Source organism: Leuciscus leuciscus (genome assembly GCF_965113295.1).
Source record: "Leuciscus leuciscus genome assembly, chromosome: 3".
Taxonomy (NCBI): Eukaryota; Metazoa; Chordata; class Actinopteri; order Cypriniformes; family Leuciscidae; genus Leuciscus; species Leuciscus leuciscus.
In genome coordinates, this window is record NC_138727.1 from 36522736 (window position 1) to 36536739 (window position 14004).

At 36.8% G+C, this 14004-nt stretch overlaps 1 protein-coding gene across 5 annotated transcripts in view; it reads right to left on the reverse strand.

Annotated features, from left to right (window-relative positions):
- The window catches only part of sh3pxd2aa (SH3 and PX domains 2Aa), a 110628-nt gene that overhangs the window by 87039 nt on the left and 9585 nt on the right, over positions 1–14004 (reverse strand). For all 5 annotated transcript variants that reach the window (XM_082163357.1, XM_082163353.1, XM_082163355.1 and 2 more), the window contains exon 2: positions 8761–8841. In XM_082163357.1, the coding sequence (XP_082019483.1) occupies positions 8761–8841 (81 nt within the window). The remainder of the gene's footprint in view (positions 1–8760; positions 8842–14004) is intronic.

The window sequence follows — 14004 nt, forward strand, 5'->3', positions numbered from 1 at the left end:
ACAAGGAGTCAGTATATAATATATAATTTACACTGTGTTCCATGTCAAAAAACCTGAGCTACATAGACAACATTTTAAAGTCACCATGAAATCAAACAGTTTTAGTTTTTTTCATGGAATATTGCGGTATGTAATATAAATTATTTATCTGTACACATCTTTTTTATTCATGTTCCCTCATAATCTTCAATCAAAATAACTTCCCCTGACTCTTGCAGTGTCATCTCTTCTCTTCTCTGATGATGTATTTACTGGGGTGAGGGCGGGACAACCTGTCACTCACATGTGATCGACCAATAGCAAACCACAAGCATCCCATCAATTCCACATGGACAAAATCAAGTCCCGTCCTACATTATTTCTTGTTCGTGAAGCCATTTCACTCGGATATACGTCACAATAGGAAAGAAACGACCATCGCAACTTCCTTTTCATGCCAATTTTAGCAAACAAAAGCTAATTTTAGTCAAATTTTAAGGCAACATTACATGTATCCTCTGCAAAGAAGACACAAATCAGAGTGAAAAATCAACTCAATATTTTTCATGGTAGCCTATTTTTATACGTCAACTGGAATAGTGAGTCTCCTCTGTGTTTCAATGAGGAAAGCTATGTTGTGAGGTGAGCACGTCTACAAAGAGAATTACAGATGAGTGAGGCTTTGTTTTGTTCAGAAAGCTGTCTAGATAGTAAAGAGTGTAACATCTTTTGTGAGTGTAATATTTAAAAACATTTTTTTTTTTTTTTTTTGGGGTAAAAATAAATATATATCTTAAAAAATAGATAAATATTTTTGGGGTTTAGTCCATTTTGAGCTGAACTAACCTTGCCTTTTCATAATGATTAGATATCTAATATTTAAAAAATAAAACATGTCTCTCTGTGATATAATTTCCTATTTTACATCACATTAAACTTACTACTAATTTACTTACTTACTTACTGTTTCAAGTATTATTGCATTATCCTTTTATTATTGTTTATTTAAAAGATTATTGCATGTAATTTAGTCACTCACTGCAGCTTACGTTAGTTTTTACATATAAAGTCTCAGTCTCAGTTGTCTCCAATCTGTTCCAAAACAGCTTAGATGTTGTCCATGCTGCCACTGCTGAATAGAAGGGAAACGATTTACTATTTTTATTCTAATAGCTCATCGGCTGGTTTCAGTCATATACTAGCTCAAAGCTTGTTTGTGCGGCAGTACAGACTCAAAGTCTATGAAAACATCAAAAGACATCAGAGAGGTGGTCAAAAGCCCAGAGTCTGGCACCAACACAGAGAAATGAACAATAAACCCACATTCAGACGAGTACACACACAAACATGACCACAGCAAACACATCAAAAGAGTCGCACTTCATTACTAGAACCAAAGCATCCATCACAACACTGGCACACACGTCCAGATCACACATCCTGTTACACAAAACTTCACATCCAATGCTTATTAGCTTTGGAAGCTCTGCAATTATGTTGCATTTAAGCATTCGGCTGTGTGTCGGATGCTTCGTAAGGAAAAATAACAGAAACGAATGAAATAGTTGTTATCAAAAAGTTATGGAAGTTAAATAAATGTAGTTATTTAATGAAAAAGGTTTGATTTCATATTGAAATGAAAAGATATGATTTGTTTCTCTCTTTCTCTCTCTCTGGTTGGTTCCGAAAACCCCCTTCTTAATGGACTCGACTATGAAACACTAAATTTAGTTTCTCTTGCTTTCTTGCTTGATGGCCTCAGATCAGGAGCCAAGGGCAACTTCTCTCTTCACCACAGGCTCAAAACCCTCCATTGTCCCTTTGAGCACAAGGCCAGTGTGTCTCTGAAGTGTAGGTGTCGGTCTTCTGACTACAACTCGACCTTGCTCATGAAACAGGCCTTTATCCAGCTTCAACAATCAAGCTCCTTCTTCCCATACTGACACAAGTACAGTAGGCAGAGCTGAGAGTCCCTGAACACTCCAAAGTGCTGAGGCCATGAGTTACTCCAGCCATTGGTGCCATTGGCATGCTTGTAATGCCTAGGTGTAGACACCCATTTTGGACTTTCGGGCCGGGCCGGGCTGCCTACGCATTCCCAAATCTAGATTGAATGACCCTCCGTTTGCCAGAGCACGTATAGGAGATCCTCCAGTGTCAGACGGGTTCATGTTTTGAATCATTCTGAGGTCCAAGGACTGGTAAGGGAAATAGAGCAGGCGAAGCTTATGACAAAAAGTTCAGCTGCACATATCTATAATCTAAACTAAATATCAATGATATTTTACTACAGACCTGTGAATAAAGGAAAGCGAAAAAAGGCATCCAATATTGTCAAGACCTATTTATTTAGGATAGTGTTCTACAGTGGTTGTAGATGTAAAATGTCTCAATCAGTATCGCAGTATTTTGGCAATACTGACCTAGTACTTGTTCAAAAGGTGCCCTTACATTTTTTTTTATATATTTTTTTATATTTAAATTAAATTAAATTAAAATTATAAATAAAATAAAAACTATAAACATAAGATAGTAGCTACTTGTTAAACAGATGACTATAAAATATTGTTTGTATATAAACAATATGATAAAATAAAACAATAGTAATTGTAAAAAAGGTGTCTCTAAAATATTATTAAATATATATTATATATATATAAATAATTATTGCCTCGAAATAAAAAGATTCCTTTAAAAAATACCTAAAATACATAATTAAAAAAATTAAATATTACATTCAAACTTAAAACTAAAATAAGACGCCTTCATAAATATAAAATAAAATAAAGCTAAATAAATTCAATGTAAAATAAAAATTTAATTAAATAAGATAATTCTTGTTAAAAAGATGCCTGCAAAATATTATTTAAAATATATATATAAAAAAAAAAAAAAAAAAAAAATACTAAACTAAACAAGTCAGTGCAAATAGCAGGATTTAATGGTTAACAGATCTATGGATACAAATACAACAAATTCCAGATGGACACCTATAGCTCCAAAAATATCCCCATATCCACAAAATCAAAGGTTTTCAGGTTTTCAAGAAAATGCAGCAATGAAACGAATGCAGTTCCTGTGCACAGCATCAAGAGCCTCTCAGTCGATGCATGTTAAATCCTGCGGTCTTGGTTTGGTCTTGGACAGCTTAGACTGACAGAGTCAGCTTAGATCAGAGGTAAACCCAAAGCAGATGGCTTGACTATGCTGTTTTGTCAGGTGTATTATTGTCCTTATCCTCATCTCAACCAGATTAGCAGCCCACACAATGACGCTGGGGAGCCTGCATGTATGTCCAGGCTTTCAGATCAAGAACTAAGACATGTATGAAGAATGACGCATTTTGCCACCCTGTGCTTCTATTGTGCCTTTCACAAAATGCTTTCATTTTATAGCATATAAAAGTGGGTTATTGCTCTGCTCACTAGATATGTTTTTTTGTGATGGTAAAGATGAATTTTCAGCATCATTAGTCCAGTCTTCAGTGTCACATGATCCTTCAGAAATCATTCTATGACGATTTGCGAGAAACATTTCTTATTATTATCAATATTGAAAACAGTTGTGCTGCTTAATATTTGTGGAAACCGTGATAGTGCCCTTTTTTAAGGATTCTTTGATAAATGGACAGTTCAAAACAACAGCTTTTATTTGAAATATATCTTTTTTGTAATATTATCAATGTCTTTACTGTCACTTACTTTCTCTTTTTTATTTTTTTTATTGCAGACCACAAACTTTTGAACACTAGTGTAGACCGATCATTACAAAACATTTGTAGTCGGTCAGTAATTATAAAATAAAAATAATAATAATATAATATACAACATTAAAATATAACGTAATAAAAAACAGTCCTGTCAGTCCAAATGCTACTATTAACATGTTGTTAGCACGCTAAAACCGTCTCAAAAAGGTTACAGTGTGTCTCTAAATTCACGCCATTTAAAGTATGTCTATTAAAAATATTAAAAATCCGGATAAACTCAGCTATTGACTAGCCAGTTGCTGGCTGACTAATCGAAAGCATGCTGACTCATTCCTATTGCTGTTTTTTTATACCCTTTTTTGTTACCCATTCATTATATTCAATTTCTCTCACCTTCTTCCTAAAACAAAAATAGGTTAAGAAAAGAACACAAAATTCAGGATGAATCACCTGGTGCATTATGCAGAAGTCAGGACTCTGCAGTGCTGTACGATAAGATGAAGACCTGAGCAAAGTACACTACTGGATCCCTGCCAGAGTACTTCACGATGAGACACAACCACCTCCTCTAAGGAGTATGAGAGGAGTAATCTAAGCAACAGAGGTCACCTCTTAACATTCTGCTCACAATACTCCATTCTGTACCTGCATATCCGTGTGGGATAGATAATCCACTATAACCAGTATCCAAGCTTTGAGACAGAGGCAAACTTCCATTTACATAACATCACAAAATTGCCACTATAGTCCACAGTTTAAGTCTGAGTTAGCTATACATAAGCTCTGTGGGTGGCTGTTCCGCAGAGACCAAAGAGGACAAAATAAACCTGAAACTTCAAACAAGAACCTAGAAATACAAACAATACAGGCCTCCTGATATACATCCAAGAATATACACCCACCGCTTATGAACATAGTGCTTGCTTAATAACCATATTTCACTGTGCATAACCATTGGCAAAAAAAATTTTTTATCACTGTATGTTTTCAACAAAACCATTTTTTTCCGCATAGGAAGTGGGAAAACATGCCTATACATATACATTTGTCCAAATCTCCCCAAATAAAAAACAAACCTATACAATTCACTGCAGTTTTGAGCTCAAACACTACTGGCATTAAAACACCAACAACATTTTTTTTTCTCCTTGCAATATACTATGATATCAACTCAAAACACAAACGTGTTTTTATTTCACGTTTGCTTTTGTTGACACTATCGGTTAGGTTATAGTGTTGAGTTTAGTGTAGGTGGGACGTTATTTTCAAATGCGACAGAGCATTAACCTTTTAGCGCCACTCACCGGACATCTCATTTCTGAACTGCCGCAAAACATACAACAACCAACTTTATAAAATGTTACCATTCGCATTCATCTGTTTCGGATAAAACTTCAGCGCCACTCACTGAACATTTCACTTTGAAAGTATTGCAAAACGTGCAAGAAGCAACGTAATATCATTTTACAGCAATGTCACCACAGGCTTGTTTTTTTCCCCAGTGTGTTAGAAGAGAAATGATGCTGCTAATGTACTAAAGCCATAAAGGATCAATCTTTCCAAACACTAAAAACAGTTCCTGCAGTTATATTACTACTGTAAAAGCATTATTATTGGGGCCTTCAGAATTTTTCTGTGCTTTTTTTTTACTTTTGAATTCTTACTAAGCCTAACCACTAACAACTGCAGTCGCATGGTAGGCTATTACATAGTAAACTACAGTTACCATGGTAAATGTTTGTAAGGGAAAATTAAAGGATGTTCCAGAATATGATGGCCTTTGTCAGTACAATTAAGGCCGAACTTGCAGACATCTCACATTTGGGTTTGCACATGTGTTTGGACAACTATAAAGACCTCAGCTCAGCTAACAGAAAATTAGCCGAATGAAAGCAAAGGACCTTATTCTTGGCCAGTGTGAATGATTTTATTTTAAATTAACTGTGGAGCATTAAAGAATGATTGAATAGTGTTTAACCAGCGGTCAGTGTGTATGAGAAGCATTTAAGCACAATTCCCTTGTTCAGCTTGGAGTTCAAATACACTTTTATACATGCAATGCTAATGCTAACCAACAGCGCATTGGCAGTAACACTGAGTTCTTACATTAATACACAACAAAACCATCTTTAGGCACATTTAAGAAATTGTTTATTACTCCCTGATTCTCTTAACAATGTTATAGACAACAGTGTATGTTGGCTTTATTCTCACTGCACCCTCTATGATGCATCTAGGAACTGATAACATTACAAGAGCACCTTTAGACGTATAAAGACACTATGGATGTAAACTTGTAAAAGTCCACATGTGGGGAAAATAAGCCTTCTTAAAACATTGTTCATTCTCTTTATTTAATATACACTATTGTCCAAGAGTCTCTTATGCTCACCAAGGCTGATCAAAAACACAGTAAAAACAGTAATATTGTGAAAACTGTTTTCTATTTAAATATATTGTAAAGCTGAATTTTCAGCATCATTACTCCAGTCTTCAGTGTCACATGATCCTTCAAAAATCATTCTAATATGATGATTTGATGCTCGAGAAACATTTTATATTATTATCAATGTTGAAAACAGATGTGCTGCTTAATATGTTTGTGGAAACCGTGATACTTTTTAAGCTTACTTTGAAGAACAGAAGGTTCAAAAGAACAGCATTTATTTTAAATAGAAATATTTTGTAACATTATAAATGTCTTTACTGTCACTTTGATTAATTTAATGCATCCTTGCTGAATAAAGGCCCTTGCACACTGAGTCCGAAATTCGCAACCGAAATTTTCGCAAGTTAAAAAATAAATACAACCTCACGATATGTCAATCACGCTTGCACACTGCCTCCGAAACTTTCGTCCGTCATAAAAAAATTCAGATCAGGTTCGATTTTCTGCGTTTTCCGCATCCGTAGCAAGCATTTTGAATGGTGTTTTGACAATTCAGAGCCACCGAATCACGAATACGAAAAAACGCATGCGGAAATTTTGGACTCAGTGTGCAAGGACCTTAACAGTAAGTTTCTTTAAAAATCATATACTGACCCCAAACTTTTAAACAGTAGTGTACTATCCAAAACCAAACTAAGCCTCTAAACTACAAAACTACTTAAACCATGAAGCACAGCCGGGTGCATTATTTATGCATTCTTAGAATGATCTGAAACATCTGCTGACACCTCGTAAAAGGCACATCCCTCTTCCTAATGTTTGTTATTGTTCCTGTCGTCTATCCCACATGGAGCAGCAGGAACTCAAGAGGAGGGAAGTGATTGACTGAGTTAGTCGCCCTCTAAGCTTATCAATGGAGGCTTTGACTTCATCCCTCCGCCCTGTACACAACATGGCCGCCATTACCTCCCGTGTTAAACACTGGAGTCTTTGAGACATAACACTAACCACTAATAACCTCAACAGACTGTAGATATGTAGAAGAGCCCAGGGGGAGCCCAGAACTCCCTACACACACAACTACAAAAAAACATATTACACACACATACACATACATCCGTCCCCCAAAAAACAGTGAATGTATCAGATGTTGATGTTGATGTATATCATAGTATTATGTTGTTTTAACCAATCAATTTCCATTTTTATTTATTTATTTATGTATTTTTGCAGGGATTGTAACCACAATAAGGAATTTTAAGCTGCTAAAGTATAAACATTTCAGAAATGTAAAAAATGTTTTATTGTTTTATTAATTTCAATTTTATTTCAGGCCCAGACAACACAATTTTAAAATAACCTGATAATTCCAGGTTTTTCATGTCCACGAAACCCTGCAAATAAAGTGGCATCACCCTGTTACCTTGTCAAAAACCAAGGTGTTCCCATGATACATATCCAAAAAATATGGCTCTACTATGGTTTAAGGTAAAAAAAAAACCAACACTATAGTATACTATCAAAAAATAATGGCATTACCATTAAGTATGCTACTGTTCAAAAGTATGAGCTTTTTATAAAAATATTTTTATTCAGCAAAGGACACATTAAATTGATCAAAAGCGACAGTAAAAATGGTAAAGATAGTTACAAAAGAATTATATTTCAAATAAATGCTGTTCTTTCCATTCATCAAAGAATCCTGAAAAGAATCTCATCACAGTTTCCACAAAAATTAAGCAACAGTTTTCAACATTTAAAATAATAAGCAATGTTTCTTGAGCAGCAAATCAGAATATTGTAATGATTTGAGGATCATGTGACTCTGAAGACTGGAGTAATGATGCTAAAAATTCAGCTTTGCCATGACACAAAAAAAATATATATTTTAAAATATATTTAAATGAAAGAAATATATATATATAATTGTAATAATACTAATAATTACTCTAAAAAAAAACTAAAAAAAACATTCCCATTGTACATTTCCAAAAACATGCCAATAAAATGTTACTTTTTAGCACTTTTGTAAGTGATAGCCACAAAAAAAAAAATACACATATCCACTACTGTACCAATTGTACAGACATGTTCACAGAGACATGCTTACACTGCAACTAAATGTGCGCAGTCATCCTAACCCTATACACGTCCTCACACACATGATCTTTCTTCCCAGACTTTACAGAGGGGCCTGCTGCACCTGAAGGGTTGGGTGTGAACGCTGCGGTCCCTCCATTCTACTTCCTAAGCAAATACTGTTATTGGCGGAGATGTCCTGAGAGCTCTGTTGCAGATTTAAGACTTTAATTTGTAAAAATACACCCATAAATGTCATTCAGTGTAACCCCTTGGCTGCGGCCTATAACACATGCTACATTAAATAGCATTAGACTCATATCACATTCTTTCTTCCCCTTATTATACATTTTCCTCTAACTTGCCACTGCTGTGGGAATAAAAATACACTGTTATTAATGTGTAATGCTAATAAAGCACACTTAAATGTAAGAAAGAATGAGAAATAGGAGTGCAAACATAGCCCCGGCTTGCATTAGCCCAACATTAAAAAGACATTAAACTCAGTGCTGAGGTGACACCTGAAAAAATGATATAAAAGTAAAGTAAAAGAAGTTAGACAGAGAGAGAATTCGCAAGTGTTAAACTTAAGTAATAAGCCTACCTGAAGGTCAAAGAATTTACTGTATCTTCTGTAGATGATGTGGGATGTGGAGTCAGAGTATGTGACATTGATGAGATACACCTGAAAAGAGAAAAAGACAAGACGACAATTAGATTCTCTACAATTTGATCTACAGTTTAGTTATGCATTTCAGTACAAAGTCAAGTTTACACCAAACTATAATGATAACTCTAAAATTCTAGTAACTGTTCTAATTCTATGAGAATAAGGAAGTCCACACCACAACAATAATGATAACGCCGCAGTGAAACGATATCATTGGAATCACTTTCAGAATGACAGAGATGGTCTTATTATTGGGAGACACGAGGGTCCATGGCTCTACTATTGGAGAAAGTTTAATGGCCAACTTGGATCACGTGCGCCTTCTTGATAACCAATCGCATTACAGCCTTGACGTCATTTAATTTCGTTCATAGTTGTGCGGCAGTTAATCAGTGTTTGCGCATACCATAGAAATGAATGAGAAGTGCCATAAACTGAATCATACCTGCGCAATTGTCCATGACTTCTGTTATAAAACAGCGTTTTTTGGGGGGTGTAAACTCTAAAAGTAGATCAATCTAAAACTAATGTTTAAGGGCCAACATGTTGAAGATTAGCCGATAGGCTGTCGATTCTTTAAATGATAAGCCGCTCTGGTCTCTTTCCCTGTGTCCCGCAGCATTAGCAGGCGTTAGCCTTTTTTTTGCTAACCTTGGAGGCTTGCCTTATGCCTGCCACAGATTGTGCGATTTTGGCAATCCTATAAGATCATTACAAATCACACTGTACGACATGGATCTAATAAACTTGGGTACGACATGTATTTAAACTGTACGATGATGATATTTATTGTAGACTATCATATGACGCAAGGGAGTATAGAAGAATAAAACATCATCAGCATGCGCTAGTGGTAAACAAACAGAGCAAGAAGAATTTTATGCACGCTGAAAAAAAGAAGAGGAAGCGAAAGAGGAGAATATGTATGCGGTCATGGCTAGGGAAAACAGGCCAGCTTGACATGCCAATTTTGCAAATGGAGCTTGAGGTAAGTAGTTTTAAGTTTTAGCGCCATGTTGAGTTGAACAATACGCCATTTAGGAGCCATGACCACAGAAATCAACACGATTGGTCATCTTTCATCTGGGACAGCCCAAAATCATACAATGTGTACCGGACATTAAAGTGGCTTTGAGAATGATATTTTCCAGCTGATGAACGATTGACATTGACAGCCAATCAGAATCCATTCTGATGAAGAGCACGAGCATTTAACGCGGCAGACGACAAACTCAGAGATTGAGATATATAATGGCTTCACAGCATTGACTCAGTGGAAACACCACTGTATAGTCAGGGACAAGTATTTCCTGCACATATGCAATACCCAACAAATGCAGCTCTATTGTCTTGCAAGACAATGTGCTTGAAGACAATGTGCTTAAATACTCTATTGTCACCAACAGACAATATGACATCATGCAGAAACGAGCACTGGGTGGAAACAGAGATGAGGGGAACTCCTGTTCGCAGGAGTTTCCCCTGGACGGGATAATTGCAGGGTGCCTCTGCCCTGCACCCAACTCAGCAGAGGACAGGACAGCTTCCTCTGTCCTTTAAACAAAGGACATACGTGATCCGTCTTTCATGACACACTGAACACAGTGTACATACAGTAAGTGTGTAATATTACTGGCTCATTTTAGCATAATATTCCGACCACAGCTCTCTAAGCATCAAGCCGTTGAATAAATCGTCCTACCAATTGTGGGCTGCAGAACAGTGTGTTGACATCTTCCCTCTGGGGTCTAAACAGTAACGTCAAGCCCGTTCAAGGTCTTCTCCTATGTGAGCAGCATGTGTGAGCTGATCCTGGAGGAGCATCTGGAAAGCTGTATTTGTGACACTTGGGATCTAACAGCTTTGGAATTTTGCTGTTATCTCTAGTGATCTCCTGTCAACTGGCCAACATGCTGTATGAAGTAGCCACATCGAATGTGTGTCTTTGAATGCAACGTGTATGTGCATAAAATGGCCCTAGATGTGCAAGAGATAGACAATACATCAGTAAGCATTGCTACATTTTTGCTCAGCATTGCATAGTATTGCATGTCTTTTTACCAAAAAAAGACAGATACCAGTAAGTAACTACCTAGCAACCACTGAGAACACCCTAGCAACATGCTAACAACACAGAGTATTGCACCTAGCAACGACTCAGAACAGGTTTTATTGACCAAGTGTGCTTACAAGATTTTTGTTCCATTGGAAAAACCAATACTTCATATAAACAGCGTACAAAAAATGATATATACAGATATAGGCCTACACAAATACAGTTACACAATTTACACAATTATATGTTCAAAGCACTAGCAACACGCTAACAACCTTAACACTGTAACCAACATGATAGCAACTCTACCATCGTGGTAGCGAGTTTTGCACCTAGAAAAGCACTAGCATTCACTAAGAAAAACACCCATGCTGCGTCCGAAATTGAATACTTCTCTATATAGTATGCAAAAAACAGTGCGCTAAAAAAGTAGTATGTCCGATTACATAGAATCCGAAAAACAGTAAGCGAAAAGTCCCTGGATGACCTACTACTTCCACCGAGATTGTGAACTGTGTGTATTCAATGGAAACTTTATCCCATGAGGCCACGGGAAAGGATTTATGAATGGCAGTGAAGCGACGCAACTGAGACTGGTAGAACATGTGACAGTAACAACATGGCAGATGTAGTACGTCTGAATTTCATTCATACCCATATTCATACTAAATAGAACATAATTTTTTAACGGTAAGAAAGTAAAGTCAAATGTAGTACCGACTCAGACATTATGCGATTTTGGAATCACCACATAGCAAGACGCTAACAATGTTAATATTGTGGCCTTGAGTTTTACACCTAGCAAAGGACTAGCAATCACCCAGCGGCGACATAGCAATACACTGAGAACCCTAGCATTGTGGCAACAAGTACTGAACTTAGCAAAGCCCTAGCAATCACCTTGAACACCCTAGTAACCCTAGGATCATGGAGTTTTTCACAGGAAAAAAAATAATTCCAGTAACAGTAACTGCAGTAACTATGGTAAAAAAATTAAAAAGATTGTTCTAAATGTTATGAAACCCTTTCCAATTCCACTGAAACACTCAAACTAGTAGTAAACCCAGAGGACTGAGCACATGGATAGCGAGACACTTTGACATCTGTTGCGAAAGAAAGTAATTTCAAATGGTAGCAAATACCACAAAAGTTTTTTGTATTTCACAGTATGTTTAGCACAATTGAGTCTGGGTTCAATTATTAGACAAGCAACATAGTCGGTCGTGTATCAAAGATTACGTCATGGGCCATAAAGTGGAAAGAGACATCAGCTTTTCTGTGTGTAATAAAACATGATTGCTATCATATGAAACAGGCAGATGTTTGTGGCGGAGAGAGGGAGAGGCAGGTAGACGAGGCTGTGAGACAGACGGCTTACATGCTTGTGAATATCTGCATTGTGCCAGGTTAAAGTGCCCCCTCTGTTAGTTGAATGCTGGGAATCGGCCTTGGCTAAACCGCCTCACGCTGTTTCCCACAGTGTGTGTGTGCAGCTATCCAAACAGATACATGCTTATCACACACCGCGTGCCTGGAAAAGTGTGTGAATGTGTGAGAGAGAGTGCATGAGAGCCTTTCTTTGAAAGCATGTGCTAAAAAGATACTCCATGTATGCATATGTGTGTGCGCGTCCGGGTGTTTGAGTTATTTAAAGACCTCTGACCGGACTGGCATGTTTGGTTGCTGAGTCTGCCCTTCCTTGCTCAACTGTAATTTGTAATTTCACCACAGAGAGCAGCCTCAATCATGTCTGTGTGCTTGTGTAAGATGCAAACTCATCAAATCTCTGTCTTGATTGGCTGATGGGACCATCCTCATGGTAACCACAGTGGAAAACAGGACTGCTGAAAACCCACGCCCAAAATATCAAGCGTAACTTCCACTGTCCCAGAGAGCAAAAATAGCCCTGAAACAGCACCGACTAAGCCAACAGAACATCCACCACGAGCAAAATTTCTAAACAAAACTATGTTCACAATCTTTATGACCTTTACATTTTCTAAAATTGAAAATGTCCGAAGGTTTTTGACTGAACAATGCTAATAAAACCGTGCAAGCTACAACAGTATAACATTTTCTATCCTGTCCATTGCACTGACTCAGTCCCAAGTGTCCCGAGAACTGGTTGAGTTGCATTAGTAGTGTTTTTGAAAATTGAAAATAAAAACATTATTTTAACAAGCAACTATTCTTCTAACCACAGCTCCTCGTAAGTTTGCGAAGCTGTTTGCAAATGTTCATTGGAACTATGGTTTCGTAACTAGGAAACAACCGAAATTACACCTTATCTAGTCTTACGTCTTATCTAGTTACTTATGAAAAACGTATGTTTTCAAAAATGAACATAACTGCTTCAAAATTTGCGTTTTCACTATGGGTGTGTGTAATTTATGTTTTAGAACAAAGCGTCAATGTATAGTCAATTTATGTTTACCATAGGCTTTATTTTATCGAAAAACCACATTATAAAACCCCATAGGAAAATCTTGTAAGAAACCAGGCGACGAATTAGTCTTTCGGGTTCTGATGTCATACCTGCACCACACTATAATGTCTATTACCATAACTGAACTTCAGCTCCAGAGGCTTCCTCAATCCTCAGCGATTGTACACACTGTAAAGAAAGTAACGATGGAGTCAATTTTACCATATCAACTCGAGCGCGAGTCGGATGATGAAACATTGGAAGAACTAGTTATTCAACCCGAACCTCCATCGCAAGAACGACTTGAAATGGTCGTTTCTCAGTGATACAGTACTCAGTTTGTTGTTTATGATGCAACTGTAATTCCTCACCATCAGCATTAACAAGTGTATGTCCATCAACAAACCGATGTGTATATTTCTCATTTATTTCAGCGCACATGTGGGAACTGCATCATTAACTGTATCAACAACAGCGCATATGTTAGCCGACTAAGCCGAGCACTACTTTCAATGACTGTTGTAACATTAAAGTTTGCAAAACAAATTGCTCCAACTTTTATCATTACTCAAAGTAATAAGAACAACAGACAATCGGAATTAATAGACAAAGTTTTAGGTAATAGTGACCCACAATTGATTAGCAGAAGTATTTCATTAAGACAGTAATAACAAGAGTTAGCCGGTTAACTGGAGAC